Raw genomic sequence first — 16,409 nt, forward strand, 5'->3', positions numbered from 1 at the left:
GGATTAATGTATTCATAAATATTATGGAATATGTTGTTCGAACTGAAAGAGAGATGTCACTAATATCTCCAAGGCAGCATGCTTTAGTTAGTAGAAAAACATTATTGATGCTAAAATCACATACTGTATATAAGCCTGTACCCTCACACAGAGTGGAGTAACATCTGATTCTATTCAGTGTCATTTGCAGCAATGCTTTACATGCACTTTAACTGTTTTGCTAAATAATAAGCAAACTAGAAATAAATACTCAACTATAAAATTATATTAAAGACTTTATTTACAAATTAATAAAATACATGTATGTATTGTTGGTGCAAAAAGGCAGAGCATCAAGGGTCCGTCCTCTCCACGACAATCTACAACAGGGGAGAAATAAAGACAAGTTATTATAAGTGTCTAGTAAAAAGACTTCATAGTGTTACTATGCAGCTCCATGGCATCTCTGTAATATACATCCACATATGGGTTTATAAGCAAGTTAATATCACTTCATGATGTTTGACATCATATGACATCAGTTTGACACACGCAGGCAGGCACGCACAAAAAATTTCATAGAATGCAAGCTTTTAGTAATGCTGTGTATTAAAACCAATTATTTGGTTTTGCTATTAAGGATTGCTGCAAAATTTGGCCCCATCTTCACCATTCATTAACACACACATGTTCATGAAGAGAAATGTGTCCCTGTCCCCTGATTAAGATGTGCTCAGTGGTGTTCTTGAAAAGAGAGGTAAATACTTCAGAGCACTCACCTTCTGCTCAGGATGTAAAGCTGGTGTAGAAATCAGCTGATACACAGGCAGTTGATGATTTACACACAGTTCACTGTGAGAAGAAAAACACACAATCATACATATTATAAGGAGTATAAACATATATTTAATGACTTTAATGACTAGAATAGATAGAACCTGAACAAAAGCCCCTTTTCTTGACTGTTACATACATTGTGTAAGCACATAACTAACTATTCAGAAGATCTCTAGCTATGATAAAACCCACTACATTATACAGCAGTATACATTATATGGCACTCAGGAGCTCCAATAAACTACATACAACAATTCGTTAACCATCTGTAACATTTAGCACATAACAGGAGCAGCTCAGGGATAATTAGCAATAGTTGCTGCTATCTTAGCTCTTTTAGTAAGCTAGCGCTTAGCATAATTATATTAGCTTGCTTATAGATTCATATTTGGACAGGCATTTTACAAAAACAATAGAGCTAACTGTTTACATCACGTATATGTGTCCAAATACACTATTAAACTAATATATATTAATAAACAAGCTAGTTTCCCCATGCTAAGCGCTAGCGGTTAGCATAGTGATATTAGCTTGCTTATAGATCCATATTTGGACAGGCATTTTACAAAAACAATAGAGCTAACTGTTTACATCACGTATAGGTGTCCAAATACACTATTAAACTAATATATATTAATAAACAAGCTAGTTTCCCCATGCTAAGCGCTAGCGGTTAGCATAGTGATATTAGCTTGCTTATAAATCCATATGTGGATGTATATTACAGAGATGCCATGGAGCTGATGGTTTACATCAGTGTTTAATGGTCTAAATGAGATAATATTCCTTTTAATCACTGCCATTTACACTCGGCTCGGCATTTCCCCCAAACACTCCAATAGTATTAACACTGCTACAAAGTTAACATTAGTGCCTAAAACAGTAAAAATCTGATTAATTTTATATATTAAACATTACCTGGTAATTGTGTGCAGTTGAAAATTTAGTGAAAATTATAACTTTATCACGCTATAATTCACTGTATACTCCATGATGTTGAGTCCTGGAGCTGATATCCGGAAAGTTCCATGTTCAGTTGCGTTTTGACCCCACTCCCATAGTCCTTTGCGCATTAGCTTTAGCTTTTAGCTTGCAAAATACTGGAGAAAGAGTTCTCACACGGGAAAGAAGTAGTTGCGCACAAACGGAAAAGAGCAGACATTTACACGGGAAAAAGCGCACAGTTACACGGGAAAAAGCGCACATTTTCAATGGAAAAAAAAAAACATTTATAAGGGAAAAAAATGACATTTATAAGGGAAAAAGCGGACATTTTCAAGAAAAAAAAAACACATTTATAAGGTAAAAAACGACATTTATAATGGAAAAATTGCACATTTTCAATGAAAAACAAACAAACACATTTATAAGGGAAAAAACGACATTTATAAGGGAAAAAGCGGACATTTTCAAGAAAAAAAAAAAAACACAATTACAAGGGAAAAAACACACACATATACGGGAAAGATGATTTGCCCTTCTGGGCCACCGTAGATGTTTCTAAAATTTAGGAAAGCTTGTGTATTTAAGTAAGACAATACAGGCAGCAGGAGGATTAGGGCATGTTAGCGAATGACAAAAAACAAAACAAAACTATTAATAACCTGTGATTGTGAAACCTAATCTGTAAATCGTTTTGCACCTTTAGTGGGTGTGCCATGCAAACGAAATCCTGTGATTGAGCCATTTATACTGAAACATTCAGCAGCACAACATACCAGCCATTTGTGTCTATTTACAGCAACAATATTCATTTTATTTTTTTTAAGATGGGACTAGACAGAGTTTTTAGTTACTTTGTGCTAGCATTGGTTATTCAATGTCAGTATTATTCATTATATACTTTAAAAAAATCATAAATTATTAAAATTTTTTATTTAACTTTTACTTTTGTGATTTTTTTTTTATTTTAGATTCCTGCAGTCAGACACTGATCCAGTCTGATTCAGTTATCATCAGACCTGATCAGTCTCACACACTGACCTGCACAGCTTCTGGGCTACACTTTACTAACTACCGGATGGCATGGATCAGACAGGCATCTGGAAAAGGGTTGAAATGGGTTGCAAGCATCTCCTACAACAGTGGTAGCAAGTATTACTCCAGTTCAGTTAATGGTCGCTTCACCGTCTCCAGAGACAACAGTAAGATGCAGGTGTATCTGCACATGAACAGCATGAGGGCAGAAGACACTGCAGTGTATTACTGTGCTAGAGAACCACAATGACACATGAGGTTCCAGAGCTGTACAAAAAAACCCTCATGCCATGAAAGGATGTTTTTTAGGATATGCATTTTACAAATATAAATACACTGATCTTGGCAGCTTTCTTAAAACAACAACAACAACTTACTGGTAACACCCTAGAGACTGAAAATAATCAACAACAGGGTGGTGTTAAGTGTTGCTGAGTTCCTCCTATCTTCTTGAAATTCATCCAAAGAGATAGGGTACACTGCCAGCAGACACCAGGAGCTGCATACAAAGAGAGCATCTATGTAGGAGAACACAGTTAGTTAGAAGCAGTCAGTACCTACTGTATATGTAATCCGTCCTCGTGTGTTTATTTACAAGGAAGCAGAGGTTCTTAACTCTGCACTTTGGTCCACAGTGACCTGCCCAATTACAGTATTCCATTTGGCAATAAATTATTATTACTATTATTATTATTATTATTATTATAGTGACAATAATTATTATGCAACAATAACAAAACAAAATAGTTCCTTTTATCCATAATAGAAGGATCAACAGATGGTCCTACATCAACCTCTTTTTTCTCTCTTGTCTCTGACACTGAAGACTCCTTGCATGAAGCTTAAGGCAGAGGACAAAAATGAAAACCTAAAATGATTGCCATAGTTAGTGTGTATGCACATTTTACTAACCACAAAGAGACATAAATACGCTGCAGGTACACATCAGTCTCTGTTTGGTCGAGTACGGCAGAAGAATCATAAGCTAGTAGTGAGGGGTCGTTCATAAAAAAAGAATGAATCTATAACATGATTCAAAGGAACGAGTAGTCTTAGAGAGTGATTCTTTTATTTTCTACTGGGTGGGCATGCGCAAAGCATAATGCAAAACCATAGGTTATGTACAGAAAACAGAAATGAGTAGTTACCTTTGAGTCTTTTTGGTCCGAATTGTTCGTTCTTTTGTCACATGACTCTCAAAGATGCTATGCAGTGCAATAGATTTAAAAGAATAAACGACGAAGATATGAGGGAGAAGCTGATCATTCTGTTTATCATAATATGTCCTTGGCTGGATTGTAATATTTTCATTAATGAACTATGGCCAAAATTTGTATGTATGTAGACATATTGGGGATCTGTTTATCTGTTCATTTTATTTCTGATCAAAAGAACGAGATTAATTAAATCACTCAAGTTAAGATTCGTTCATTTTGATGAATGAGATTCAAAGAACCAAGTCTCTAAAATGATTCAAATTTCCCATTACTATGAGCTAGTATTCTTTCTTTTAAAGAAAAAAAAATTAAGTATTTCTGTACAATATTTTTTTAGAAAATAAATAAAATAAATCTAAACTTGTGACCAAATTTTTGACTGGTACTGCATGCACTGTTGAAATAAGATAAAGCAGTCGTTTCTAAGTGACTATGGTTGAGCAGGGTAAACATTACAATGTGTGTGACAGGGGGACCTTTCAGGACCAGGGTTTAACACCACTACTATGTTTACACATTTAAGTAATTGCTTTTCAAAACCACAAGATGTGTCAGTAGGAAATGCAAGGAATATAAATTTAGACAAATAATTAGAGTTCAGATGTTATAGTCATAGATACTCTAAAGTATGTTGGCCTTGTTAACTGTTAATTTATAGTCTTTATTCGGCCCCAAGCACTATAGGGTGCGCAGGACCCTCTTGTTTTCCTAAGTATTTTTTTCCTAACTTTTGGGGCTTTTGAGGGGACTTCAAATGCTCAAAAAATTGTCAGATATGTTGGAATCTACTGCCAATAGGATGCCTGAAAGTCGCGTGGCCCAGGGTATTATATTGCCAGGGTGCATATTGCTGCATAACTCATACACACTTGCATGTATGCACATAAAGCTTATTAAGCCGAACAACTATAGTTATATAATTGTAGAATGCTTTTTGATATCTCAAATGTGTCAGCTGTGATGGTGCCTTAAACTTACCACACACACACCTCTCACTCTCGCACACGCGCACACATGCACATGCACACACACATTGTTTCTTGCAATTATATTTTATTTATAATAATAATATAATAAAATGAATATTCACTTTTCATTCAATATTATTCTTTTATTAAGTGCTCTAATTAAGAATTTCATTGCATGCCATGGTGTGTGTGTGTGTGTGTGTGTTAAAGATAAATAATTTAATAATTTATTCATGTTTTATGCAGCTTGCTTTAAAATAATAAATTCAAAAATGCCCTTACAAACCAGAGCATTTTATGCAATTTTTGTTTTGCTTGTTTATAAACATATAGACATCTGTCACTCAAGATATACAGGAAGTAGGAACTTGTTTCTTTATCTTTGTTTCTTGTGTGTTCTGCTTCACTTTAAACTATGATGGCTGTGAAGTGCAAAAAAAATTACAAAACTGACTTCAGGGCCACCGTAAGAACGCCATATTTAAAACCACAATAATGTTTGCACTTTCATACACACAAAAATCTACCGCTACTACAGTACTTCCTGTATATCTTGAGTGACAGATGTCTTGTCCAATCAGCGGTAAGCATTTCATTCGCAATCTATACCTACCTTTTTCGGTTTGTATCTGACTGGCCGAGAAGTGCAATACAAATTAACAAAACGGAAAACAAATTAACAAATTCAAAACCAAATTAACAAATCCGAAAACAAAATAACAAAACCAAAAACAAAACAACAAAACTCCCCCCCCTCCAAAAAAAATTGTTTTGAGTTTTGTTATTTGGTTTTTATGTTGTTTTCCGTTTTGTTAATTTGTATGGCACTTCTCGGCCAGTCAGATATTAGTTATTTTGTTTTCCGTTTTGTTAATTTGGTTTTGAATTTGTTATTTTGTTTTCAGTTTTGTTCATTTGTTTTGCACTTCAGGGCCACCGTGAGTTTGTCACTTGGAGTGCAAATGCAGTGTAGGTAACTGCGGCCGAATTCCACAAACCTCTCTTAGTCCAAAAATGCATACCAAATGAAGATTCTGCAGTCCCTGTGAGCTAAATCAAGTAGGTATTTTTCAAAGTTCTGGAGCATTTAGAACATATTAAACTCTGTACTTTCCTTAGTACTAATCATATGTTAAATTCTTATTAGAAAAGCCAAATTAAAAACTGACCATACTGTATGTAATAAGCTGCTAAACTAGCAAAGGTTCTAGCTACTAAAACGTGTTCATGTGTGTACAGTACATCTCAATTGAGTCAAGGTTTTATTTATTTATTTTTATGACTGGAACCTGACATGTTAGGGTGTGGAGGAATACATTGAAGGCAGGTGTCACTGGCAGTTGTTTTTGTAACAGAGTGTACCACTGTGGGGGGCTACACAGTGTTTTAAACCATTACAAAAACCTGCTGCAAATTATATACTGTATATAATTTGCAGCAGGTTGCATCAGGTATATATAGTTGTTAGTAAACAACTGCTCAATTCAGATCAGACTGTGCTGGCCACTCTGTTAAAGTCAGAATTCCATTTAACTTTGATTGTTTGTGATACTTATAAAATTGCTTGTGACTTGCATGTGTAACCGGTTGGATTAAGATAATTATTTTGACATATTTTTCCCTGCAAGTCTTAATACCTCTTGTGTTCCTATAGGGATGTGGTAAGACACCCCTATTAGCGTTAAGCAGCATTATAGGAAATTGAGCGACCTTAGTAATTCAGATGCTCTAAGTGGCTTGATAAGTGCGTTTCAGTAGCGTGCGTTGATCTTTTTTTTTTTTTGTGCTTGGTTGTAGAGTTCCGGTACCATAAAGCTTTTTATAATCAAATAAGTTCATTTGGGAGGTGAGGCCAGAGTGCTAGCTGCTTTTTTATACACCTGTTTTATATTGCTGTTTCAATGTACCGTTTTTATGGCGGACTGTTGCCGACGGCTAGGTGTCGCTGTTTTGAACTGCTGATTTATAGTGTGTTTTAAGATTTTTCTGTCCTATTGTGTTACATGATATACAGTAGATGTGATAGCAAATTTTGTTTGTTTGCGGTATTATACCAAACTAACTCGTCCGTCCCTGCTGAAAAAAACCCCAGCATAGACCAACATAGCCGGTGACCAGCTTGACCAGCAATTATACCAGCATATGTTGTGTTTTGGTGCTGGTACTGTATGCTGGTGACCGGCATTATAGTGCCATGATGCTGGTGCTAAAATGCTGGTCACTTTACTGATGCTGGTCCTCAGCATACCAGAATACATTTTGCTGGTTTGCTGGTGACCAGCATTATAGTGCGTAGTGCGAGCATCATGGCGCTATAATACGGGTCACCTTACTGATGCTGGTCCCCAGCATACCAGCACCAAAACATCACATACAGTATGCTGGTATAACTGCTGGTCAAGCTGGTCTATGCTTTTTTTTTTCTTTTCATTTTTAAAAAGTTTCCATTGATTACATAAAATAAATGTATTGCTAGTGCATTTATATAAAAGGTTTGTGTTTTGTTTTTAGACAACCCAGCAAATATTTAATAAATGTAAAATAATGTATGTACATGTTTTTGGTAAGTGGATTATTTTTGTCTTGTATATAAATGCATTTAAAAATAACACTACGTGGTCCATGTATTTATATCACAGAACATTTTCAGTTAAAATACAAGATAATGACCTAAAATGGTAACCAATTTTAAGTACAGTACCAAAACCTTGCTGGTGACCCAGTATATAAATCATGCTGGCCGATGCTGGATTTTTCAGCAGGCATGCTGGTCTTCCATCAGTGCATGCTGATTCCCCAGCTAAACAAGCACCAGTCCAGCACTAACCAGCAAGACCAATGCTGGTGGTTTCACCAGCGTAGATATGCTGGTCTTCCATCAATTATGCTGGTTTACCAGCTAAGCAGCATCAGACCAGCACTAACCAGTATTAACCAGCATAGACCAGCATATAAATCATGCTGGTCTATGCTGGATTTTTCAGCAGGGGTATTTCAATTTACTTAGGTGCTTAATGAAAGGAAGTGCCCAATTGATTATATTTTTCCTGGAGGGGAATATATTTGAACTGTAAGTTTTATTTGTAAACCGTTTTAGAATATCAGTGTGAAATAAATTAGTTTTTGTTTTTTAATTTTCCGCAGGAAGTATAAACATACAATGATCTGTCCATTTATCTTTGAAGACTTTTACTCCTTTTTTGGAGTAAGCCATGCTGTCTTGTCTGTTTGCTTACAGTATGTATCGTAAGGATTTGGGCATTTTTGGGCACAGACGAACAGACTGGTTTAGGGTCAGATATCAGTGAACGAGCAAGTTCTGATGTTTAGACAAAACCCATTTTATACAGGTGCATCTCAATAAATATCATTAAAAAGTTTATTTATTTCCATAATTAAAATAAAAAAGTGCAGATTCATTACACACAGACTAATATTTCACAAAAGTTAAATGTTTATTTCCTTTAATTTTAAGGATTATGACTTACAGCTAACACACACACACACACACACACAAAAAAAATAATTTTTATCATAGAAATGTTGGACTACTGAGGAGTATGAACATGTACAGCTCTCAATACTTGGTTGGGGCACCCTTTGCATGAACTACTGCAGCAATGCAGCATTGCACTGCATACAGTACATGATATGGAAGCCCAGGTTGCTCTGATGGCGGTCTTCAGCTCTTTGCATTGTCGGGTCTGGTGTCTCGCATCTTCCTTATCATGGTACCCAATAGATTCTCTATGGGGTTTAGGTTGGTTGAGTTTGCTGGTCCATCAAGCACAGGGATACCATGGTACTAGGTATTAGTACTTTTGGCAGTGCGGGCAGGTGCCAAGTCCTGCTTGAAAATGAAATCAGCATCTCTATAAAGCTGGTCAGCAGAGGGTAACATGGAGTGCTCTTAAACTTCCCAGTGGACAGCTGTGCTGATCTTGGACCTGCTAAAACACAGTGGACCAACAACAGATGACGGAGCTCCCCAAACCACCACTGAATGTTCAAACTGTACACTGGACTGCACGCAACTTGTATTCTGTGCATCTCTTCTCTTCCTCCAGACACAGGGACTTTGATTTTCAATTTAAATGGAAAATTTACTTTCATCTGAAAAGAGGACTTTGGCCCACTGAGCAACAGTCCAATCCTTTTGTCCTCAGCATAGGCAAGACACCTCTGAAGTTGTCTATGGTTCAGGAGTGGCTTGACAAGGAATGCGACAGTTGTAGCCCATGTCCTGGATATGTCTGTACAGTATGTGGTGAATCTTGAAGCCTTGACTCCAGCTGCTGTTCACTCCTGTTGAAGCTCCTCCAAATTCTTAACTGAGCTTAGTTTCACAATGCATTTAAGGCTGCGGTTATTCCTGTTTCTTGTGCACCTTTTTCTACCACATTTTTTTCCCTTCCATTCAACTTTTCATTAATGTGCTTGGATAGAGCACTCTGTTAACAGCCAGCTTCTTAAGCAGTGACCTTTTTTTGCCGACTAAACCAGACTGAGAGACCATTTAAAGGCTCAGGAAACCTTTGCAGGTGTTTTGAGTTAATTAGCTGATTAGAGTGTGACACCATGAGTCTCCAATATTGACCTTTTTCACAATATTAAAATTTTGACAGACAAAATGAAGAATTTTGTCTGTAAGCCATAACCAAAATCTAAGAAACAAACGCTTGAAATATCAGTCTGTGTGTAGTGAATATATGAGTTTCACTTTTTTAAATTAAAATATAGAAATAAATTTGTGCTGATATTTTAATTTATTGAGATATGGCTTTATCATTTCAGAGAGCTCTTGTAGAAGTTTTTTCCCGGGTAGTATTTGGTCAGAGTGACCTTGCCCAGATTTCCAGGAGGATAGTCACAATAAACAAGCTGCTTTTGGGGAGAAGAAAGGTACAAAGATGACCTGTCAGATGAACACTATCTGCCTTACTCTCTGTAGTTTCCCTATTTTAATCCAGATAACAATTTTCCTGATACACTGACTAAGGGTGTGACTGGACCTGTTCTACAAATGGAAACAATTTTATGTGTGTTGTGCTGCTGATCACAGCACTGTGGATCAAAGTGAACATGTTACATGAAAAGAATAAGAATAAAAGAAAAGAAAAGAAGCATACTACAATATCAATAAGTATTATTTAATGCACCTATTGTAATGCAGAGGTTGTTAGGGGGCTGTTTTTTTTTTTTTTTTGCTTATCGTACTCTGATTGTTCTCATTAAAAGAAAATGAATAATGGTGCTTTGATAGATAAGTGGTTGTGATGTTTTGATAGTTGTCTATTTAGTTCATGCAATTTACTGACACTTAGTCAAGCTTGTAAGCTATTTGAAAACACAAACGTGTGTATGGAAATTCGCCATAGTTTTTCAGTTTAGAGTAATGGAAAAGGTATTCAACAAAGCAGCTTTACACAATCAAAAGAATTATTTAAGTTTGTATGAAATGTGAATTGGAATGAATCAAAATGGTCAGTTTGTCCCTGGTGAGCAAGCCGAGGGCGACAGTGGCAAGGAAAAACTCCCTGAGATGGTAATAGGAAGAAACCTTGAGAGGAACCAGACTCAACAGGAAACCCATCCTCATTTGGGTGAAACAGAAAGCAGTAAATGATCTGCATTTATACAGTGTGTAGGGTTTGAGGCAGTTCAGCTATAATAGCTGATGTTAATTGATGTTAATATGGAGTCCAGGTAGTTATTGAAGACCCAGGTAGACTTGTAGGAAGTCCCAGTCTTGAACTATCGAACTGTCAAGTCCCCAGAGAAACAGTTGCCAACACCAGTCAAGGCCAGAACCATTTTCTAGGTAGAGAGAATCATCCCCAGACACCAGACGCATCCCAGAGAGACACACGGGGCATCCATGTGACGAGATTACTAGCTGTATGCGGTCCTATGACTAGAACTTCTGTCTTATCAGGATTTAGCAGAAGGAAGTTAATTAGCATCAAATTTCTCATGTCCTGCACACATTGCTCAATTTGTGAGGCACCCCAATCTTTACGAGGGGTCAAGACCCGGTCAAGACTGGATGGCCGACAGTCCCAACTCTTGGAAGGAATTTCCCGAAGGCTTGTTTATATGACTTCGCCTTACGAAACGTAGTGGCCAACTATGGACAACTCCACGCACATCTACACTACATGTTTACGTTTACATTCTGGACCATTGCACAAAGTCACTTTTTCTATGCATATTTGCACACCATTATATTTCTATTTGTACAGTTCATTTCTATTTTCAGTTTCTATTTTAGTTCTATTTTTCCTAGTTAAATTTTATTTTATTTATTTTATTTTTTTATTTAATTTTTGTATCGTATTTCTTTTATTCATATTTATTACTATTATAAGCTTTAATTCTCTTTTTAAGGTCACTGGCGGTCGTGTAAGCATTTCACTATATTTCGTACTGTGTATGACTGTGTAAGTGACAAATAAAATTTTAATTTGAATTTGGCGACTGAATTAACGGCGTCGCCAAACAGGCCGGAAGGCGAGATGGGGGCATCAAGGAGGAATGCACGATCCTTATCCTTGTTGCACGACGAGACAAGTCTGTGAGAGACAAGGCGCACTTGAGCAGACGGAAGAATTTCCCAATCTGGTGAGAGCGCGAGAGAAAGGAGGGGAAATCCGTCTCGTGCACATCTGCCGGATCCACGCGTAAGTCCTGAAGACAAAAAGATCACTCCTATTTATAACCTGCATGTGCGCTTCATCAGATGGCGTCACCTGACCGAGGTTATATGTGTCAAAATTTGGCATGTTTGATACACACATGCTTCACAACCGGCAACACAGAAAGATGTTCCCATAGCGTTTTCACGCACCATCGAGTGTAGCTTTTAAAAGGGAACAAGTATTATCTTTATATTTTATATGAATCTATAAATACTTTTGTGAAAATATGATAAAAATGATAAACTAACTCAGTTGTTTTTGTAAGAGGAATGAGTATACGAAAACTTGAGACTCTTAAGCCTGTTCTTCATGATGCAGGTGTTTCCTGATTAACCGTATGAACACCAAGTGGAGCACAAAGGACCATGCATTATATACTGTGTGCAGACATAATTCTAAGCAAACGTTCTTCATGGTAAAATTAAGATTTCATGGGGAAATAATTGCTTGTTGTTGTTGTTGTTGTTGTAGTTTGCTTTTTAACATCCTTGTGGCTCATGGAAAACATGCATAAAATATTCCCCATCTTTTGCAATATTTTTTGCTTATTTGCAGTTTTGAGGGGAAAAAAAGTTATCAATTTGATGTCAAACTGTTCATGTCTTGTATGCTTCAGCGTAAGTTTTGTTATAAATGTAGGATGTTTTTATTTTTATTATTATTATTATTATATAAAAGTACCTGTTGTTGACAGTAAATTAGTAAGATTTTATGAGATAAATAAAAATAGTTAAGAAGTTAAAAATAAACTTATCAGCTTAAATTTAATCAGTGATATTATCATTTAAGGTCTACGTACTGTACATGTCTGCCTGTCTTTCTTTATGGCAGAATTTTCTGACTAACTTATTAATACAAAACAATAAAATGTTGTAATGTTAAGTATCTTAGGCTTTGTTTACACTAAGTTATACTTTCGTCATGAGACAAATACACTCCCTGTTCAGTAATCAGAGAGTGAATCAAAGATGAATAATTGAAAAAGTAGATAAAAATTAAGTTTTGTCCTAAAATGACTCCAGTGTATTATAATTCACTTATACCGCTTCAGAAGTGAAAATATGAACTTTTACACGTGACAGAATATGAAAGGTCTGCAAAGACATTTTAGCGTGAAAGATTTTCTTGACCAGTGCATCCCATAAGCTGGACACAGATTTGTTGCAGGATCTGTAGACACCACACAAAATCCTCACACCCGAATATGCTGCAATATTTACCGGGTCTACCTCTTTCGGGGTGTTTCCATAAACCCTTTTCCTCCCTAGGGTTTTTCATGTTCATGACAATGGTTACAATGGAGTCCGTAAGGAAAAAATAAAAACAGGACTTGATGTCATCCACTCGAGATATGGCATATCGGGTTAGTGTTAGGATTTAGTTCCATTTTTGGACCGAAAGAAGACCACAGCTTCTTCCTCATCAGTGTCAGAGTCTTCCTCCTCTGGTTATACTCTGTCATCGTCAACCTCTGACTTTTTCTTCTCGAAACCCTTCTCAACAGTCAACTTGGCCTCTCTGCTCCTGATCACTGTCATTGTCAAATATAATTCCACAGCTTGGCGAGCAGTACACGTCTTGGCCGTTGTTCTGCTGACTGAACTGTGAGTAAGGCCTCAAAAAGCTGTATATAGCAAAGCTGCAAAAAAGTTGCATGATTGGAACAATGTTGCAGTTTGGTTTTTCAACAGGTGTAGAAAAAAATATGCTGTCGATAGATCCCCATGCAGGTTGCCATAAAAGCCAAAAAGGGACATAAGAAGGGTGTCTGCTCAAAGACACCTGCATGTTTAAGTGTGGGAGAGGAGTGTAGAAATGTGCTTGAACTCTGTTTTTTTTTTTATTATTATTATTTTTTTTTTATAATAATTGTAGTTTTACCTATTTATTTTCAATGACCGGTCAGTTTTGACTGGGAACACCATGAGTAAATAAAAGTTCCATAAAAACACAGACATTTTTATAAAAATATTTCTAATTTATTTTATGTCTTTTAAAATGCCATGTGTGAACAGGAATACATGTGAGAGAAAACATGTAAATCGGTCAGATTTGACCAGAACATATAGCATAAGGATTAAACTGGTATCAGTATTTAACACATGTACATGTCCTGTTTGCCACAATGTAGAACCCTAACTCATTTGTTCCTCCATCAGTGTTTCCCTTGAGTTCTGACGGATTTCATCAACTACAGTATGAGTGGGGCATAAATCTGTCATAAATACTGTACTTTTTGGTCACTACACTCTAAAAAACGCTGGGTTGTTTTTTCTACCCAAGCGCTGGGTTGCCTCTGTTGGGTCATTTTTCTGGGTTATTTACAGAGAGTTGGGTAGTTTTTGTGTAACCCAGCTGCTGGGTTGAAGTTTGATTGGCTCCTCCCCCAAAGTTCACCGGTGGATTCAGCGGCTGTCAGTCAGAGCTTCGTGTCTCTCTTCAGCTCCCACACCGCTGATGACGGTTCATTTAAGGGAAAATGACGTTAAATACAAGGTCTGTATACACATGTTCACTCACCTAAGTCACATATGACTGAAAAATTATTACTATATGTAAGATTTATTACTGTTACCGTGTTAAGGTTACACTTAAACTTTCAGGCTGGTCTGAGGTAAGATAATTTAGCTGACACAAGCTGCTATAGTTAGCCAAAGAACCCCACCTGTGTGTGAAAGAAACGGATAAGATGTCTGAGCTTTTTATCTTTCTCTGTAGAATGTTTGCAAGGTGACAAAACTTTAACTGTAGTATTAGCATGACGCTAGCATTTAGTTAACATTAGAACTTTATTAATCTCACAGTTTGAGACAATAAAATGATGGGGTGTTACAAAACACTGACCCTCTCACAAATATACACACCTGCTAACCTCCCGTTTTTCACTAGTTAGTAATTTACTCCGCGGTCAAAAGTCGCCTGCGTTTCTCCCGAGTTATAACAATATTTTACACCTTTACCCCTTTGGCAAGTAGTATGCAAATATGACTGCTGCATGTAAGCTAACCAGGTAGCCCTCTTTAACCAAAGTTGCTAGTGACTAAATTAAGTCAGCTGTACAGATAACTACTAGATGGAAGTATTAATATTTGGGTGATTGTAATGTGCCAGAATGACCCCAGCTATAACAATGCATTTCCTCGGTAATTAGCTGAAAATCAACACAGACCACAAGATCAACTAGTCTGACAAAAAAAAACAAAAAACAAACATATATATATATATATATGAGCTTTATCCCAAAAGCCATGCTTATTTTGCTTATTTTATTTTTGGTAGTAGCTGTCTCCATGTTTTTGTTTCATGTTACCTATACCCTATCTTTGTAATTTTTTTATTTAGTATAAATCCTATTACACATTAAATTGATAGTCTTGTTCAGTTTAATCTTTGTTATTCAACCAATTTTTAACTTTCTTTTTTTCTAAGGTTGGCACCAACATGGTGGAATACCTCAAGCAGGCTAAAGGGTCAAGGCCGTACCCCTACTGTACATCCTGACGTTGGGAGATAATAACCAGCGCTGCTCTCAGGCATTCGTCATTCTGGTGGGACAGGCTCTGGAGCAATGCACACTACTTGGGGCGGTTGATGTGTGCTTCAAGGCATTTTATATTTTTGACATTAACTATTTAAAGTTGTGTGCTATTGTATAGGACTTTTTGTAATGTTGCTATGAAATAGCAAGGCCTACTTGCTATTGCTAAAAGTCAAAGACAGTGTTTGTATGTTAAAATGAAACCAGGGCTGAATAGTTTTGTTCTGCAGAAAAGATATCTAATGTCACAAAGAGATCCTGCTCTGTAGAAGCTGCCTCAGCCTATTTGTGTTATTACTCCATTCTGCCCTTATGAGTAATAGTATAGTAATGATGTCGCTGTTGATTATCTGTTCTTGTGCTTTTGAAAAATAAACGTTTTTTCTATGAACATTAAATAGGATGTTGTTTATTGCATATATGTATGGTTTGCAAAACTTTTAAGTTTTTTTTTTTTGTAATAAACCAGTATATCAAAGTAATTTAACTGTTTAATAGACGTGGGTAGTTTTTTTTTTTTTTTTTACAGATACACTATAATAACGTAATTTAATAACCTATTTGTGAGGTAGAATTAACTCAACATTCTAGTTAAAATTAACCAACATCTGGGTAAAACATTTGACCAATTTATGTGGTAGAATTAACCCAGCATTACAGTTAAATATGACCCAGCATTTGGGTTGAATATTTAACCCATTTTGCTGGGTTAAAAAAATAACCCATTTTGCTGGGTTAAATTAACCCAGCATTTAGTTAGTCCAATAGTTACCCAGCAGCTGGGTTAAAAACAACCCAGATTGGGTTGTTTTTAACCCAGCATTTTTTAGGATGTAGGGAAAGGCAGACATATACTGTATAAGCCATTAGTTTAAACATCCTAATATAAAAGTGAATTTTACAGAATGGCTCTGCTGAGACAAAACATCTACAGACAGAGTAATACAGTAGGTCATAGAGAAACAATGCTAATGTTTGAACTACAGCCAAACAAATACACCCCCAACACAGAAGCTCCACCCCCAAATCCATGGATGGACATTGCCAAAACCATCAAATCTATACTTAGAAACACGATGAAATCAGGAGCATCTACTGCATTTGGGGATTTAGGGAGCACTGACTTGAGATTTCTTCCAGCACATTGGTAATACATACAATTCTGAGTTGGTATAAACACACAAGCCACCAGAGC

At 36.4% G+C, this 16,409-nt stretch overlaps 1 protein-coding gene and 1 long non-coding RNA gene across 2 annotated transcripts in view; one reads left to right on the forward strand and one right to left on the reverse strand.

The window, feature by feature from the left end:
• Positions 1-16,409, forward strand: part of LOC128544290 (immunoglobulin mu heavy chain) — a 45,489-nt gene that overhangs the window by 19,701 nt on the left and 9,379 nt on the right. Inside the window, exon 3 of the mRNA XM_053514312.1 lies at positions 2,855-3,032. Within this exon, the coding sequence (XP_053370287.1) occupies positions 2,855-3,032 (178 nt within the window). The remainder of the gene's footprint in view (positions 1-2,854; positions 3,033-16,409) is intronic.
• LOC128544719 (uncharacterized) lies at positions 263-1,829 on the reverse strand. Its single transcript, XR_008365808.1, has 3 exons — positions 1,735-1,829; positions 759-831; positions 263-359 (listed from the first exon to the last, which is right to left on the reverse strand). It is a non-coding gene; the product is annotated as an uncharacterized LOC128544719 (long non-coding RNA).

This window comes from Clarias gariepinus, chromosome 16, assembly GCF_024256425.1.
Source record: "Clarias gariepinus isolate MV-2021 ecotype Netherlands chromosome 16, CGAR_prim_01v2, whole genome shotgun sequence".
Taxonomy (NCBI): Eukaryota; Metazoa; Chordata; class Actinopteri; order Siluriformes; family Clariidae; genus Clarias; species Clarias gariepinus.